The sequence below is a fragment of the Leptidea sinapis genome, chromosome 32 (genome assembly GCF_905404315.1).
Source record: "Leptidea sinapis chromosome 32, ilLepSina1.1, whole genome shotgun sequence".
In the NCBI taxonomy this organism is placed as follows: domain Eukaryota; kingdom Metazoa; phylum Arthropoda; class Insecta; order Lepidoptera; family Pieridae; genus Leptidea; species Leptidea sinapis.
This window is the reverse complement of record NC_066296.1, coordinates 4756910-4775530: the sequence shown is the minus strand read 5'-3', so window position 1 is coordinate 4775530 and position 18621 is coordinate 4756910. Positions and strand designations below refer to the sequence as shown.

Here is an 18621-nt window from a genome sequence, read left to right as displayed (position 1 = left end):
CAATTTAACCCTCAGAAGACTCAAGTTTTCGCGTTTACCACAAAAAAACCCCCATTTGTCGTATCAACGCTCTTCGACAACACTTCCCTTACAGCCTCGCCTAGTATCGATATTCTGAGCGAGCGATTGCCAATTCCGCGGCTATCTGCTGAGCAAAGCCATATTGGCATCGAAGAAACTGGGCGTCATAAATAGAGCACGGCAATACTTCAAGCCGGCCCACATTCTAGCGCTGTACAAAGCGCAGGTGGCTATGAAATAGCACTTATTTTCAGCGGTGCCCGTTTAACTTTGGAGATACATGCGTCGACACTCTGGCTCCTTCTCATGTCCAACCAAGTAACGTCAGTTGGTGCTGGGGCTGCTGCTTCGACTGCCGAAGACAGCAAGCGTCGCAAATATGTTGGTCTTAGTGAGTCATACATCTTTGTGCCGTTTGGTGTCGAGACACTTGGCCCGTGGGGCGGAGAATGTTCAAAATTCTATATTCGCGCCTCAATAAGGCTACTGAAAACCCAAACGCTGGCAGCTATTTCGGTCAACGGATCAGCCTTGCTATCCAACGCGGTAATGCTGCCAGTATTCTTGGTACGCTTTCACGTAATGATAGTTTTAATTTTATGTAGCCGTAGTATTGTAAATATAGTTATAAGATTTGTTTTGTTTAACATTAATAGCAGTATTAAAAGAAACGAATAACAAGCATATATATATAATCATGGACTATATTCTTGGTATATTCCCAGGTATAACTTTATGCGACATTTATTTGTAAGGCGGCCGATAAGAATACAATATAAAACAACTTATTATTTAATCATATCTCGTCGAAGATAGAAAGTAGGACGCAGTACGTCATCTACCAAAGAGTTTGTTCGAGTCGCAGTTACAAAATTGGTGAAGATTATGTTGTTCCTCCATATATGTTTAATACTGAGTATACTTATGAAAGGAAGATAATACTTCAAGTAATTTGTCAACTCTCTGGTTGTTGCGTCATCTACCGGATCTGCTTTACAGTTCATTACCTGCTCAACCCCAATATTTGTATATTAGGGAATTTACTTGAGATGTCGCCCTTTCAAATCTAAACAATTTGTTATTTTTTTTAAAGTGATAAACCCTCACTTCTGGGATTAATCAAATCAAATTTGAAAACAAAATTTATGAACGATGCGTGACTCGACCCTGCAACGTCTGAAGCCAGAATTCCTATCTAATCCCAATTGTATATTAGATCCTGTAGATGACGCAAAAACCAGAGAGTTGAACAAGACATATCAAGATTTATGAACCTTACGTCACTCGAACGGCTGGCTCAGTTGGAAGAGCGCTCGCACGGAACACGAGGGCTCGCAGGTTCGAGTCCCGCATCGTCCATAAATTTTGTTTTCGAATTTGATTTGTGTTATGCTTCAAGTAGTGTTTTTTTTATGAAAATTAAGGACGAGACGAGCAGGACGCTCAGCTGATGGTTATTGATACGCCCAACCCAGTACAATGCAGTGCCGCTCGGAATTCTTGAAAACCCAAAAATTCTGAGCGGCACTACAATTGCGCTCGTCACCTTGAGACACTAATGTCTCATTTGCCTAGTAAGTTCACTAGCTACGGCGCCCTTCATACCGAAACACAGAAATGTTTACACATTACTGCTTCACGGTAGAAATAGGCGCCATTGTGGTACCCATAATCCAGCCGGCTTCCTGTGCAAAGGAGCCTCCCACTCGTGTGTGTGCTTCATTTAATGCTAAACCACACACTCTATGCAACAGTTAAATGTGACACTGATCTGATACTGTCCGTAAAAACTTTTGAATGGCAAAGGGTTATTATGATATAAAAGTATTTATAAGAAGGATAAAACTTTTTTTTAATTGAAACTTCTTTAGCGGCATTGAGCACTTTTCTTGGGATGGGTATAAAATGTTAAACTCGCGTCAGGACACGTGACCTGATCGAAAATTCGTGAGACAGTCGTTGAAATTATGTCTGAATGATTTATATTTCTAACTATTTATAGTTCGGCTATTCAATTTATTGATCATACGGTCATTGGACCAGTGGTTGAATCATTGTGATTGCGAAATGCGAAGACGAAACACCGCGCGGTCGACGGATCGATTCTTCGCCGTAAAATATTTTTAGAGTTTATTATGGATGAAAGTTGATTTTTCTGAGCAATTGTAATAGTTCTGAAGTGTAATATAAATTGTCAATTTTGTGTATGTTAGCGCAACAAATGAATATTGTATTTAACCAAATAAATGCTAGTACTTATATATAAACCAATTCATGCGAAACTATTCCGTAACCATTACAAAACATTCAAAAATGCACAACAGGTTCAAGCTGTCACTTCTGCCAGCACTCCCGAAGTGCAACCCGTATTTTTTTATAAAATAGGGGGAAAAAGGGCAAGAGTTTCACGTGATGGGACGTGGTCTTGCAACCGTATAGACATCCACAGCACCAGGGCAAAAGAGATGCGTTTCTGGTTTTTAAACGGGGTAATGCTTCAAGATCCTTAAGTCGAATCGATTCGGGAAAACTTCAACCGGAAATTGATTCCATACAGTGGCTGTGCGAAGCAAGAAATTTCTCGACTAACGCGCAGTTGTAGAATACCAGACGTCACCATAATGCGGACAGAATATCTCATTTTAATGTCCGGTGATGGAATTCGGCTTCTAATGTCGTAGAAGATGCAGAGAGAACCCTTATCTCTACACGGCGCCAATGGATCAAGCCGATGCGAAATGCCTTAATCATCGGTGATAAAAGGCATAAAAGGCATTTATTTTCTCAAAATTGATGCTTCTAGAATTCTCTTTGATGTAATTTCTAATATACTAGATACTACTACCGCTTCGGAAACAAATGGTGCTCTGAGATAGAAGAAGCGGCGCAAGAAACTCTCCCTCTCTTTTTTTTGCGCTCTTTTCAATGTTGTCAATGTTCAATTGTACAGTCATTTCTATCGCTATAAAACAATCATAATCTAGTCCCAGGCTGTCCGATCACTTAGATATTCAGCTGTGGAGTAGTAGTAGGATTTACGACGGAGCCATTTTTTTCAAATCCCTACTAATATTATAAATGTGAATGTAAGTTTGTTTTTTACGCTTTTACGTCGGAGCTGCTGAACCGATTTTGATGAAATTTGGGACAGCGGTAGACTAGAGCTTGGGAAAGGACGTGACATTTTATCCCGGAAAATTAATGGTTCCCGCGGGATTTGTGAAAAACTGAAATTCACGTCGATGAGCTATAACTATACCAATAGTTTTTGATGTCATTTCTAATATACTAGATACAACTACCGCTTCGGAAACAAATGGCGCTGTGACAGAGAAGAAGCCGCGCAAGAAACTCTCACAGCATTCTTTTTTCCGCTCTTTTTAATTAAATATACTATATCGCATTGTCATTGCTATAAAATAATCATAATCTAGTGCCAGGCTGTCCGATCACTTAGATATTCAGCTGTGGAGTAGTAGGATCTACGACAGAGCCATTTTTTTAATAATACATTTAAATTTATTTATTGATAATGCCTGAACAGTGGCTGGGACAGTGTCTACTAGGATTAGTTACAAGCAATCCCTTATTTCTGGTCTTATAATAATGTTATTTATTTATTCTTTGCAAAATATGTTAAGGTATTGCAAAAATTAATGGACGGGTTGAAATAGCGATTGGCAGTTTGTATGGAAATTCGAATTTATTTATTATTTACGGTGTGTGTGGATGATGCAGCTACTGTACTCAATAACTCTTGTTTTGCATTAGTTTACATTACAATTTACTCGTGTAAGGCATTGACTATTTGACGTTTGAGTATTTTTGTTGCATCACTTTACATATTATATTGTAATTGAAATCAATTGTAAAACGATGAAAATGTAAATATTGATTTAAAAGACTGGCAATGAGTTTCTTTCTACTTCTTCTCATCAGCTCATCAACCCTTTACGCGGTAGCTGTAGATTCAATAAGAAAAAATATTTTTCTTGACATTCATACATAGGCTGCACTAAAAGTATCGGGAATGGAATATTTCCACTGTTCCTGTCATATTAAAATCTTTTTAGTTGAAAACTCCTTGGTTTTAAAAATCGAATACCATTTATTTATTTAATAAAAGATTCTCGGTCTTGTCACAAGGTCTTGTCAAACTTGTTTAGTCGGTGAGGAAATGGAATTGACTCGAGAAAATTCTAGAGCAATGATTTATTATGACTTTCGAAGTGGTTTAACACAAAAACAGTGTGTTGACCGGATGATTTCTGATGATGATTTGGTGATGAAGCCTCATCCAAAACCACAATTTATCGCTGGTTTGCTGAATTTCAACGTGGACGTGTCAAGCTCGACGTGTCGAGGTCGTCCAAAAACTGCAGTCACCAAAGAAAACGTTGATGCTGTGCGTACGCTGATTGAGGAAGATCGACATGCGTACCGCGTGAAATACCGCGAAATTTAGGCAACTTTAGACATTGCCATGAGTCAAATACAAATAATCTTGCATTAACAAATAGGTGTAAAAAAGTTGTTTTCCCGATGGATACCGCATTTGCTCTGTGAAGACCAAAAAGCGGCTCGCGTTACTTGGTGCGTCAGAACTCTCGAAAGATTCCACGCAGGATCCTCAAATGCTGTATGCAACATCGTATCAGGTGACGAATCCTGGATATACGCGTACGAACCCGAAACAAAAAACCAGTCCCAAGTTTCCCAAACTGTTCGAAAATGAGTTAAGGCCAACAAAAATTGTTCGTTCACGGAGTGTTGCAAAAAAAATGGTGGCCACGTTTGTCTCTAAAACCGGCCATGTTGCGACTATTCCACTTGAGGGACAAATAACGGTTAATGCAGAATGGTATGTTTGCCACAGATCGTTTCTGAACTCCGTAAAGAAAACTGCAACCGCCGCATCATCCTCCATCACGAAAATGCGAGTTCTCACACCGCGCACAGAACTAAAGAGTAATTAGAGCAAGAAAACATAGAATTATTAGACCATCCGCCGAACAGCCCCGAACTAAGCCCAAATGATTTCTATACTTTCCCTAAAATAAAAAGTGAATTCCGTGGTCAGAGATTTTCATCACCTGAAGAAGCTGTGGATGCCTAAAAACGGCCATTTTGGAGACCCTAACTTCCGAATGGTTGGTTCAATGATTGGTTCCATCGTATGGAAAAATGTGTCAAATTTCGCGGAGAATACTTCGAAAAGCAATAAATACATTTTTAAATAGAAATTTTGTGTCACTTCCTTGATTCCCGAAATTTTCAGTGCCTCCCTCGTAAGTGTCATTTCCGTGATCTACATGAATAAAGTTATTTTGATTTTGATAAAACAATGAAACTTTACTACATTTTAACCCGAAAAATTCCATGGCTCCCGTGGGATTTGTGAAAAACTGAAATTCACATCGATGAGCTATAACGATTCCAATAGTAGGTTTAGTTTACCATAACAATCTTCCTCGAAATAAGATTCATTTAATATGTTGGGAACGGGAGCGAAAACGGGAACCGGAACTGGAGTAGGAGATGAGATAATCATGAATTATTCCAAATTTGTTTATTATTAAAAAAACAAAAACCGTTATCTACACGGACGAAGTCGCGGGCATCAGCTAGTACTTTTATAGGTTAACGTAGATAAAAAAAATCATTTTCGTGCGAAGCCGGTGCGGGTTGCTAGTAAATTTAAATAGCAGATGGTCTCATTAGATCTCTTTACAATATGAAGAGTCAAACCTACAATTAGAATAAATGCTGTAGTTATTCGGCACTTATGCGAGCTCTGAGATCTGTAATAAATGTGAGATATAATCAAGCAATAAATAAGTAGTTTGACAAGAATCGTTTCACCGTAATAGCCATGCTAGCTAGGATTGAGTCACAGATCAAGTTAAAATGCGAGGATTATTCGTTTGTTTTTAAGACAATTAGGGATGAGACGAGCAGGACGTTCAGCTGATGGTAATTGGTACGACCTGCTTATTATAATGCAGTGACGCTCAGGATTCTTGAAAAACCAACATTTCTGAGTGGCACTATAATTGCGCTCGCCTTGAGACATAAGATGTTAAGTCCCATTTGCCCAGTATTTTCACTACCTACGGCGCCCTTCAGACCGAAACACAGTTATGCTTCCACATTACTGCTTCATGGCAGAAAAGGCACCGTTTTGGTACCTATAATCTAGCCGGCATACTGTGCAAAGAAGCCTAAGTCTTCCCCTAAGCCTGTTTACTCCCTTAACGTTTGTTCTCTATCAAATTTGCAATACAATATATTACCGAGCGCCAATTCGGCTTAAGACCGAAAAGTAATGTTGTAGCTACGACCGTTGACTTAGTAATTAAAGTGACACAAAATTAGTAATTAAAGTAATCAAAAACGAGGTGTTTGGCATATTAAGTCATTCAATCCTTGAAGCTACACTTCAGAATATAGGACAATGCACTTAAAGCACTGACCTGTATAAATACCACTGCACAGGCTGTTTGAGATCGACTTTTTTGGGCCTATGTGAAGCGCCACTCGCGAGCGTCCAGAGAACTATTTTTGCCGTATAATACAAAATGGCTGCGAGAGAAGCGAACAATACTCTGAAGTTTTTTTTCCATTTTGAATTAATTTCGTTCGTTTTCCGTGTTATTTATAGTTGAAGGATCAACGTAATGAAATACACAATTTTTTTTTGTAAATAGTTTTCCTGTTGATGTTTGTTTAGCTGCGTTTGTCATAATTAGTTTTAGTACCGCAGACTCTCGCTACATGGCAACAGCGCTAAAATGGCGAATAACAAACAGGCACAAAAGCACTTTGACAGCCGCCAGTCCATTATAATATAATAATAATATTGACACACTTTTTACACAAATTATCTTGCCCCAAGTTAAGCATATATAGCCTGTGTTATGGGGTATAAGACAATGATATATTTAATACAATATACTTACTTAAACATACATAAATTCTTATAAACATACATAAATACATTTAAACATCCATGACTGGGAAACAAACCATATTCATCATATAAATGTTTGCACCTACCGGGATCCGAACCCGGGACCTCTAGCTTAGTAGGTAGGATCGCTAACCACTCGGCTATACAGGTCGGTATATAGTAGAGGTCAGTGATTTATAGTCTTTCAATCGTACCTCCGACATCGACAACAGATTGTGAAAATTGGCAACCACAATAGTGAACCCCTTTCTAACTTTTGGTGTCAAATCAAAATCACTATATTCATGTAGGTCACGTAGATAACACTTATGAATGTCAAAAAATTTAATTTTTGTTAAATTTACCGCCACTTCGTAAAGGATAATGAGAAGAAGTAACAAGAAACTCATTGCCATTCTTTCGACTAAATCTACATTTACAAGTTCATCGTTTTAAAATGATTTCAATTACAATATAATATGTAAAGTGATGCAATAAAAGCACTCAAACTTCAAATAGTCAATATCTTACACGAGGAAGTTAAGAAATAAATGTAAGTTAATACAAAACAAAAGTTATTTAGTACAGTAATTGCATCATCCACACACACTGCAAATAAATAACGGTGTTTTGTGAGCTGAGATGTGACACAGGGATCCCTCCTGGGACCCCTACTTTTCTCAATTTATATAAATGATCGTTAGGATTTCAGGTCACATAACTTTGTATGCAGATGACACTTGTCTTTTCTATTACGGGGATTCCATCAATGACATTACCCATCCTGCGCAAAGGGATCTTAATGTTCTTTCCAACTCGTAACAATCAAATCTACTTACAATTAATGCTAGACTTCATATATCATCTTCACTGCTAAGATCGAACCAATACCCCCCTATGCACTCTTATAAGATAAATTAAAGTTGCCTTCATTCATTATACAAACCGGGTATTGATGTTGTTGCACATAAAAATGTAAATTATTTGATTAATAAATATGTTATTATTTTATGAAATATTTGTTTTATTCCACAGTTTAGTGTAGTGTAGTTTATTTGTACTTATATATATGGTAAGTCTCCTAAATCTGCTAGTAATTTAACATATCATTGTACGTAAACGACTAATTTTCTAGACGTCAAACGAATTGCTTTGATTTTGAGGTTATGTTACATTTTATCAAATTATATGAAAACCCGGGTTTTGATTTCAAAAACGATAACTGGTGTGAATAATCAGTGGATACGTATCATCTAAAAGAACTTTGAATTTGATGCAATATTCCATATATTTCCAAGTCCATACATTTTTGGGTAATCTCCTTTGATTGAAATGAAAATATAATATTTTTTTTGACCAGGATCTAATTATAATTTAAGAGCATAAAAATTTAATTTAGTTTAAAAAACTGAAGAAACTGGTTTAGATTTTACTGCTTCAGGCCCTTGATGAATTCTAAGTTAGATGTAATTGACTTACATAGTTTTATATTATTTGACTTATATACTTTTAAGGACGGGGTTGTGGTAGACATAATTGGTGATAACCCACCGGTTTTAAAAGACGAGGAAACTATTAGTATACCAATAGTTTACTACGGTCCCAGCGGGTACTGAACCGCAAACTGTCGTTTATGTCTACTAGCTGTCCCAGCAAACGTTGTATTGCCATATAAAGTAATAAAAATATTTCAATAATTAAAATATTTTGGGTATAAAAAATAGATGACGATCGATTCTCAGACCTACCAAATACGTCGTACAAAAAATTTATCGTACTTCAATAATCATATTCTTACCATTTTGCAACTCTATTGCGTATGTGTGGATGGAATAGAAAAATATTAAAATCGCGCTACAAAAATAGGTGTAGAAGCGGAAATGACATTTATGAATGTCAAAAAAAAAATTTTACTTATTGAATGTACCCCTACGTCGAAAAGGTTTGAGCTAATGCGAAGAAGTAAGCAAGACACTCATTGCCACTCTTTTAAATCAACAATAGCATTCAAATGAGTATAACAATTGAAACATTAGTCCCAACTATCTTTATCGATCAAATAATCTTTCACATTTTAATAGGACTTAGATGTTAATTTATTTTTTACGATACATTAATTTTTTTTAATTGGTAATATTTTAATATCATTCGGGAGTTTATGATAAAAAATAACACAAGCGACTTTAAAAGATTTAGCAATTTAACAGAGCCTAGTAGTAGTAGTAGGAATTGCAAGTTTATGTTTGTTTCGAGTATTGACATTATGTACATCAATTGGCTAATAATATGTTTATGAGCGTACAGTAGGTTGTTGTGTGTGTACTGGCAGTTTACTGTCATAATATTAATTCCACTGAACTATTTGTTCAATAAGCTGATGAACTCAACAGTCTGATATAGTAATGTAACTGTTATGACATTTATTACATTGCCCTACACTGTTTTTATTGTGCGCGTCCTCATTTATCTTGAAATTAATATTTCCAATGTACTCACTATCAATGTCTTTAAGTTTACTGTTTTATCTTATTTCATCCTTCGTTAATTTACCTTTTAACGTAAATAGTCTTATTATTTTTTGTCCGGTTTTCGTTGAGCGTCTACATTTGGCAGCCACAATATGAGGTCCCTCCTCGCGCGAGTATTATATTTTTTTGGTTTCATGCTGAAATGTACGTTATTATTTTTGAATAAACTATATTTTGTGCCCAGTATTTGTTCCATTCTTTTATTTTTTGAACTGAAAACTTCTATAGCATTGTTGTGATTTGAAAGTCGATGAAACGAAAAAGCGGGATGGTAAAAAATGACCGACACATAAATTCATAAGATTTCCTGGGAGAAAATGCGATAGGTAGTATTATACTGTGTTTTGGTGCTAGAAGAAAATATTGTCTTATGTATGACGCGAGTATACCGTACTATATTCTGACGTCATGCGCACGACGTATTACTACATAGACACCAGGAGAACATTAGTACGGTAGCGGTGATAGTAATGTCATTCATAGCGGTTGAAATCATATGCCATTCTAGCAACATGTACCAGGAATTCATATGCAGTTTTAATGCAGGTTTAATGTAAATCTTGCATCGGATACAGCGATTTCGTTGATTGAGTTTTTAGTCGCCAAATTTAATTTGAAAATGTGCAGCAGTCGTACTGTATGAACACCAAGATCAAAAACCGTAATTGACGCAGTATTTCAAAGATATATTGAGCATATTAAGAAGTTTTTATTTCATACTTTACTTTACCATAAGCAGTATCATTTGTCGAAAATGTAAGCTCTAAGTCTGAATAAATCTGTAATATATACGAATAAAATTTAAAATGATTTTTTTTACCATGATCATTACTAAAACCTACAATTATGCTCTTCCCGAAGTTTTACATCTTGAAGTCATAATTTCTGAAGGTTTCAATTATTCTACTATGTGTGAATTGCACGCATGTTATTTTTTATTTATGTCTCACCAATCCTAGATTTCTACTGATTGACCTAGGTGATGTGTGTATTATAGAGTATGGTAGATAAATCTATTTAAATGCTGCTGGGTTTATGTTCAAATCAAATCAAATCAAAATATTATATTGCATGTCACATTTAACAATAGGGTGGTAGGTATATTAATGGGTAGACAATATGTGACGCCCTGCAAGGGCACAGCAATGTTATACGTAAAATAAATATGTCTTATACATTCTTATGATATTAAAAATACAGACCATATTATAACTAATTCTCACACTTAGTGTAATTAAAAAATTCAGGTAAATCGTAGAAGCATTTAGAAACTAAGAAATTTTTAAGATGTCCTTTAAATAGGGAAGGCTTGTTTTTATTTTTAATATCGTTTGGGATGTGGTTATAAATTTTTATTGCCATGTGGTGAGGGATCGATGACACTAATGACAAACTTGTTTGGGGAATTTTTAATTTGTTTAAATTTCTATTATTTCGCTTGTTATTTGGTAGTGATGAGTATAAGTCCGAATGTTTTTTAACAAATTTACATGCTTCTAGGATGTAAATTCAAGTAAGTTTAATAAAATATGGTCTACATGAATCCATCTGCTGAATATTTTCTAATATTCTGATACATTTTTTCTGTTGAGTAAATATATATTTTATTTCACTACAGTTTCCCCATATTAATATTCCATATGATAATCTAGAATGTGCATATGCATAATAAGTAGCAAGGGCTGATTTGAAATCTTTTATGCGTTTTAGTTGGTAAAGACATTTTGCTTTTTAATTTCTGTAGATATGGCTTCCATTTCAAGTGTGAGTCTAAATCAATTCCCAGTAGTGTAGCTGTGTCAACTGTTTCAAGTTGTGAATTTTGTAAGAATATGATATATTTAAGGGGGATTTTTGATAAGGTTTAAAAGGTATAATTTTAGTTTTATTAATATTAAGTCCAAGATTATTATTATTTAGCCAACAAGAGATTTTGTCCATTGTAATATTTAATTTTTCTTATAGTTGTTTTAAATTAGAGCATGGGATCAAAATAGAAATGTCATCAGCAAAAAGAGTACAATCATCGTCTATTAAGTTTGGAAGATCGTTTATGTATATGAGAAACAATATACAACCCAACACACTGCCCTGTGGAATCGATCCTGATAAGTGAGCTTTATTAGATATATGGTTTATATTTGCCTCATAATTTTTCATGGCTGTTTTATTCCATGTTCATTTCGAGTCCCACTTTTTTTACTTTCTAGCTATAAGATCTTCTTAAGAGATTGTTTTTAAGTCTTTATAAGTATTTGAGAAAATGACAATGTCATCAGCAAGTTTGACGTCGGTAAAGTTTTGTTCACTGATGTTGGTTCCCAAGTTATCCCTTATATTTAATTTCAATAGACGATATTGGACCAACTTGTTTGATATCTCTTAGAATTTTGACTGTATCACCGTTAGCTTCAAGCTTTATTAACGTCTAGCTGTTCTTAAAAATATTAAGTATAATCCTTATGTATATATTTGATACTAGCTGACCCGGCAAACGTTGTTTTGTCATATAAATTGTATTGATGTTTTCCTTGCTAGTTGATAAGAGATGACGCTAGTTGTATTAATTAGTAACAATCACACTTCTTTTATATATTATATAATTCACACTATAGTATACTATAGTATTTATAAATTATAGCCTATTTGTTATTCTGGTGTGTAACCTATATTATTGTAAAGTTTCATCAAAATCTATTCAGTAGATTTTGCGTTAAAGAAGTTCAAACATACATCCAGACATACAAACTTTCACATTTATAATATTAGTAGGACTCCATCCGCTTTCAACACATGCCATACTGAATCATGCTCTATATAGTCGAAGGTCTTATTAAAGTCTATGAATATAACTTTTGTTGGTAGTCCTAAGACTTTTCTATTTTTAATTGTACATAGATAACATTGAGTATGAGCTTCAAATACCAGATCATACTGGTGGCTGTTGTATGTGTAGGATTAACTGGTTTTGTCAGTATCTTTGAGAAGGTTTTGTATCAGTTGGTGATTACTTCCACTGGACACGAAACCCAAGAAGATATATAGATTCACTTTTGACCAATTTTCGCGGGTTGATGAGGGACTTCAAATATCAAATAATGACGGTAATGCTTCCAGCGATATACGATAAAAGGATGATAAGGAAATAATGAATGATATGTTTAATCTAAGCATATTACTTATGTAACATCATTGAAACATGTACATTGTACAAATACAATAAATATTTTTTGCAATAGCTTTTTTTTTTTTTCAAATTTTATTTATTTTACAAAAAAAAACTGTTATGTAACAGTATTCGAATACGAAAATTCCACAATTACAGTATATAATTGTAGAGTTTTTGACAAGAAACTATCGTAAGCAATACTTTCTTGTATTGGTTCGTAAATAGCGAAATCAACTAACAGTTTCCTCCAAACATTTTTACAAAACTTTTAGAAATATGTGCTTAAAAGCAATAAGGACAACTACAGCTCCGACTAAAAACATGAGTAAAAAACTCAACAATCAGAATTCGTTAGCGGCGATTTCCTTCTGTAAAAGTTAATCGTAAACTAATTTTAGAAATGGGAAGGCAATATTTTGTTTCGCACTGATTTTTTTAAGCTATTGCATAGCTTCTATCGCAGGCCTTGAGCGTGGAGACTGAATCCAGAAATTCCGTAACGAAAATAACCTAACACTTACTTACTAGATGTATATAGATATTTCGCCACGGTCATTTCAGTTGCCGTGGAACAGCGGTTATCACGTATGCTTTTTGTGCTGAAGGTCCCAGGTTCGAGCCTGGGGTATGTCTTGATTTTTATTTAATTTCTTTATATTTTTTTATCACGTTTTTTTATTTTTTATTATTATGACAAGCATTTATATTTAGTTTCACCTGTCCCGTTGTCTGTCTGTAATCAAATCTTGCAAGTTAAATTTTACTCACTTCCCGTTTGCTTTTTTTTTAAATTAATTTTATTTAAAAAAAAACTGCATAAATAAAATAAATAAATATTTATAATTGCATAAGTTAAAAAAAATGCTATGCAATAGCTTTAATACCGCGGCAGTCCCCGAGTGCCACATGTCTTTTTTTATCTAAGAAGCTGTTGATACACAGTGCAGATTCCACACCAGCATTTGTGCCACCGTGTCAGTCGATTCTACGAGTCTCGCACACATGGGTGCCAATCACACCTAAAATGGTCTGCATCTGATTAGTGGTTATCTATGTTACGGGTAACTTTCCGATAATACACCGAAGTCAATACGAAAGCCTTTATGTCAGCACAATTGTAGATTAACAACATTAATTATATTTTAGAGTTAATATTATATTATTTGTATAAATTTATTAAATTCATCAGTTTCATCATTATCAGTATGTCAATTATCAGCATATCTACTCTGTTGTTCAATTATGAAATAATTCAGCGAAGCGTTTGAATTCAAAGGAGAGTGTATATTATTAGCTGTCATTTTAACTTTATATCATAGACACTGATTTGTATTTTATATTTACCAGGTAATTTCCATTTATTCACCCAGGTTAACAAGTAATCTTATATTTCCGATTGAATTAGTTACGAACCTTAGCGCGGGTGAGGCCATGAGTGACATTTAGTCTTAAGGCGACACTAATAGCCAGCGACCTTGAGTGATATGAGTTCACGGCTGTCGGCCCGCCATCTATGTAACAAAGCCAATATTTTAAAATATATTGCGTGGACAACGAAACATTTAAACAGACGCTAACAGTAATATGCTTACAATCCTAATTATTTATTACAAATCTGAATAAATGTACCTACATAAAAAAGTACACGCAATAAGAATAACTTTCTTGAGAGAGTGCTACTCTCAAGAAAGTTATTGCTAAACAAATGCGTCATGCCGAGAAGAAACTTGTTTAACTGCAAAGAAAAGTCGTAGTTCAAAATAGCTCTGGATTGTTAACTATAACCAACAGCTAGCATTAGCAACCTACAAATAAGACTTAAGGGTATGTGTAACAGGATAAAGTAGTATTCATAGCTCCAAATTCTATATTTTCATGACAAAACTTGTCTAAAGTCTTGTCTTGTCTTGTCGGCCTTAAGGCCGCTATTCCAAGAAATCGCCAATACAGCGCATAATTGAAACCATTTCATGGCGGTTTATATAAAGCTTATATTTTTACAAAAAATAATTATACAACTACAGAATTCATATTATGTAGATATACTTCTTCTCATAAAGAACATTAATTTTTTCTTTTCATTTATATTTATTATAGACAGTGCAAAAAAAAATATCACCAAAATACCCCTTATAACTTTTACCATGAGCCATGCTAATCTAGATAAAAATTGTACGAATATTTATTAATTGTACACCAATACTATTTAACATGACATAGTTTTGTTAGTTTTGTAATGAAACTTGTATTATGTTTTTTATAAATTAAAAATGCTTCTAATTCTGAATATAATTTATGGTGATCTTGTACGAGAGAGGTAACTTAGCTCCGCTCGATTCCTCAAGGCCGTTGGCTTAGTCCGCACCCTTAAAATTATTTAAGATATTGAAGAAAAATAATCTTTAAAGTACCAAGTAAAATTAATTAAGTTTATAATTAATGTGTAATTTACTACTAACTAAGAACCGATTTTTAATGGATTTCTAATAGCCGATAAAAATACATTCTTGATGTTTGTGATCTTTAATAACTGTTTATTTTGTTTTTCAACTGGACGTAATTCTAAAAAACGTCCCAAACCACAATCATGTCGAAATTGAGTTAAGAATATAAAACTGGTCACGTGATTCATATTAACGGACTGACAAAATATGGCAGCCCTACTGTCACTCTTTAAATGACGTCATGACTTAGTAGCCTAACCCATATGTATGGATCGATAATGAATGGAACCCACATATTGTATGGAATGGTATAATACACTAATATTTATTAAACTTTAAACACGAATTCCTTAAAATGTGTTTGTGGCTTGGAACGTTTTTCTGGAACTACGTCCAATTCTAGGGTGTCACATGTAAAAATAACATATTTTTTTAATTTAAATATGGTTATGGGCATTCCTTTATATTTACTAGCTTTTACCCTCAACTTCGTCCGCGTGAAATAGTTACTTTGGGCAGTATTCTTTTTTAATATACTAGCTTTGCAAACAATACAATGACATCAAAAATGATTCTAAAGGAATCAATTTTGAGAAAATAAAAGCCTTTTATGCCTTTTAACACATAAAAACAGCTATGGTTAATACTTTTTTATAAGCTACTAACTATAGAACTATGATCCCCTTTTTCATCCCCACACAGATCTAAATTTTAAAAACGCTAAAAACAAATATTTATTTATTTCTTATCAAGTGCCTAAATACAAAATTTCATGGTGTTATCTTCGATAATGACGAACTTTCATACAAACTTCCACCCCTATTTCAACCCCGCCTAGCCTTTTTATTCGCAATAAAAGTAGCCTAAGTCCTTTCCCAGGCTCTAGTCTATCTCTGTACGAAATTACATCAAAACCAGTTCAGTGGTTTAGGCGTGAAAGGGTTACAAACAACCTTACATTCACATTTATAATATTATTAGTGGGGATGTGTTTATGTAAGCAAAAGGCTTTTATTTTTGTGATAAATTAATTGATTTAAAGGTTTCATTTAGAAATACCCTACTGTAAAACATATTCCTGCAGATTATTAAAACTTATCTTAATATGTCAAATAATATATTAAATAATAAATTTTTCTCAAAGAACGCTGTGGTGAAAAAGTATACTGTGGGAGTTTCTTGCCCCGTTTCTTATGTCTCAAATTTAATTACGCACTATTAAAAGGCATTAAAAGCCATATATTTTCTCAAAATTGATTCCTTTGGACTGCTATTAATGTCACTTTAAACTAACACCGCTTCGGAAACAGATGGCACTTTGAGAGAAAAGAAACCGCGGTGCAAGAAACTCTCACGGCATTCTATTTTTGCGCTCTTTTTAATAAAATATACAATATTGTAGTAAGTCTCCGAAGCGTGTTCGTATATTGGGTACTCCACCTGTAAGGCACGTCTCCGGCCAGGAACACGTAGTTGGTGAAGTAGATGCAGGACATGAAGCAGGGCGCGAACACCATTGCGTACATGAGGACATGGAAGCGCCGGTTCCAGCCTAGCTCCTCCATCACTCGCTCACCGTCCACCCCGCCCATCATGGACCTTCTGACACTTCAATCGAACACGTCACTTCAACCCCACACTTCACTTCAACCCCACACTTCTTTTCACGCACACTAACTTTACTTTCAACAACACTTTCTCTACATTTATTTTATTTTTCGTTTTGAAGATGTCATCAACTTAACATATTATCGTGAAGTGAAAATAAATCGCAAAAAAAAAAGACGAAGAACCAATATACTGAAATTGTTCTGTTCACTGTTTTACTCAAAATTAAATTAAAACAAAGCAAAAATGGTGTTCAATTAAAGTTAAACGAAACAAAAGGAAACTTATTTTATGCTGTTTAATTAATTATGCCAAGTCGCTTAAGACTCTTGAGGAAAATATACAAAGATATTAATACTAGTTGTATGTTGGACCGGTATTTTGGCAGTAGGTATTGATGACTCAACACAAACAAGTTTGAAGTCAAGACTCGCGTGAGAGACGGCTGCCAGTAAGCGGCCACTGATGCGATCTGCTTGCAAGCCACCAGTTAACGCTGACATCTTAATCTGTGACATGAGAGAGTACTGTGGAATTCTGAGGTCAACCTATAATGTATTCACATACCTCAGTACATAACCAGTTGTTTGTCGATCCTGTCATCCTTTGACGATTCATACACATTCTACACTAATATATACTTAGTCCGGCCATAAATACTGTGACAATTAAAAATAAACAAAATATTACATAAGTATTTTGAATTTGGGATCTGCCATTTTTATATGATTGTTCATTGAGTTTTCTCATTTTGGCGCCAATACATTGTACAATATTTTGCGATATTAGAATGGAGTGGGGTGATAAAGAGAACCGAATCGCTGTGATTGCATTATACAAAGAAGGTGTGAAGCCAAATGCAATTTTTAAAACTCTCCATACGCTTATTATAAGTGGAATGTTTGTGTGCCGGGCTATTAATAGGTATAATGAGAGCTTCTCTGTTTGTTACAGAAAAAAATCTGGTCGTCCACGTAGTGTTGGTACGAAAAAGATGGTCAGGTTAGATATTAAACTAACACACTGTAAAAGTAGTAATTATGCTATTTGCAATAGATAATTTTTTTTTCAGTATTTATGACAAGTTATATATACTATAGGTAAGTTATATATACGATAGGTTTATAAATACTAGCTGGTGATGACCGACGCGCTTCGCTTAAAATCTTTTTTGTTAACTACGAAATTTCTAGAAGGTTCAACCCTTACATTAAGGACTGGTCTCCGCGTCACTCCAACTAGATACCGCAGGCGTAGTCGCATGTTCTTTTAAACTTTGCTAATAATTAAAACTAGAATACCGAGTTGCGTAGTAAAAGTTTGTAAAAATAATACTACACAACAAGGAATAAAAAAGGCACTGGGATCACATATCAGTAAGTATTTTGTATTTTATTAATTTCAATGTAAAATAACACGAAGCGTCTGTTACAAAATTTGAATGATGCCATTGAGTGTCAAGATGCCACGCACACAAGGATCTAATAGTTGCCGTAATAAAAAAAGCAATTGTTCTTAGGCAGTGCGGTATCTAGTTGGAGCGCAGCGGATACCAATCCTTAATCTAAGACTGCATAACATCGCGTTATATTTTTAATGCAGTCGTAGTATTTTTGCTGCTTATACTTAGCATCACGTAGATATTGTCGTCACAAGTAGCATTTAGTATAATAAAATAATTATTAAAGGCTCCGAAATTAGTGTGCTGATTTAAAGTACTTTTTATTTAACCGACTTCAAAAAGGAGGAAGTACTCAATTCGATCGGTTTCTCAGAAGCACACGGCCGCGGCCGATCCAAGGTTCGAGTGTCCTTAGGAGACGCCCCGGGACTGTTGTTGCGTAGTCTTTGCGGCCTCCACGGCACACGTTCTATGTCGCTATAAATGCCTTCAGTACTGAC

The 18621-nt window shown here is 34.7% G+C and overlaps 1 protein-coding gene and 1 long non-coding RNA gene across 4 annotated transcripts in view; both read right to left on the bottom strand.

The window, feature by feature from the left end:
• Positions 1-18621, bottom strand: part of LOC126974509 (uncharacterized) — a 289593-nt gene that overhangs the window by 46519 nt on the left and 224453 nt on the right. The gene's annotated exons all lie outside the window — the stretch shown is intronic.
• Positions 1-18621, bottom strand: part of LOC126974427 (organic cation transporter protein-like) — a 75817-nt gene that overhangs the window by 46519 nt on the left and 10677 nt on the right. Inside the window, exon 1 of one of the 3 annotated variants that reach the window (XM_050821918.1) lies at positions 16552-17143. The exons of the other annotated variants lie outside the window; for them this stretch is intronic. Coding sequence (XP_050677875.1) covers positions 16552-16706 — 155 coding nt within the window. The 5' untranslated portion in view covers positions 16707-17143. Of the gene's footprint in view, positions 1-16551; positions 17144-18621 lie in introns of those variants that run through there. 3 annotated transcript variants of the gene reach the window in all.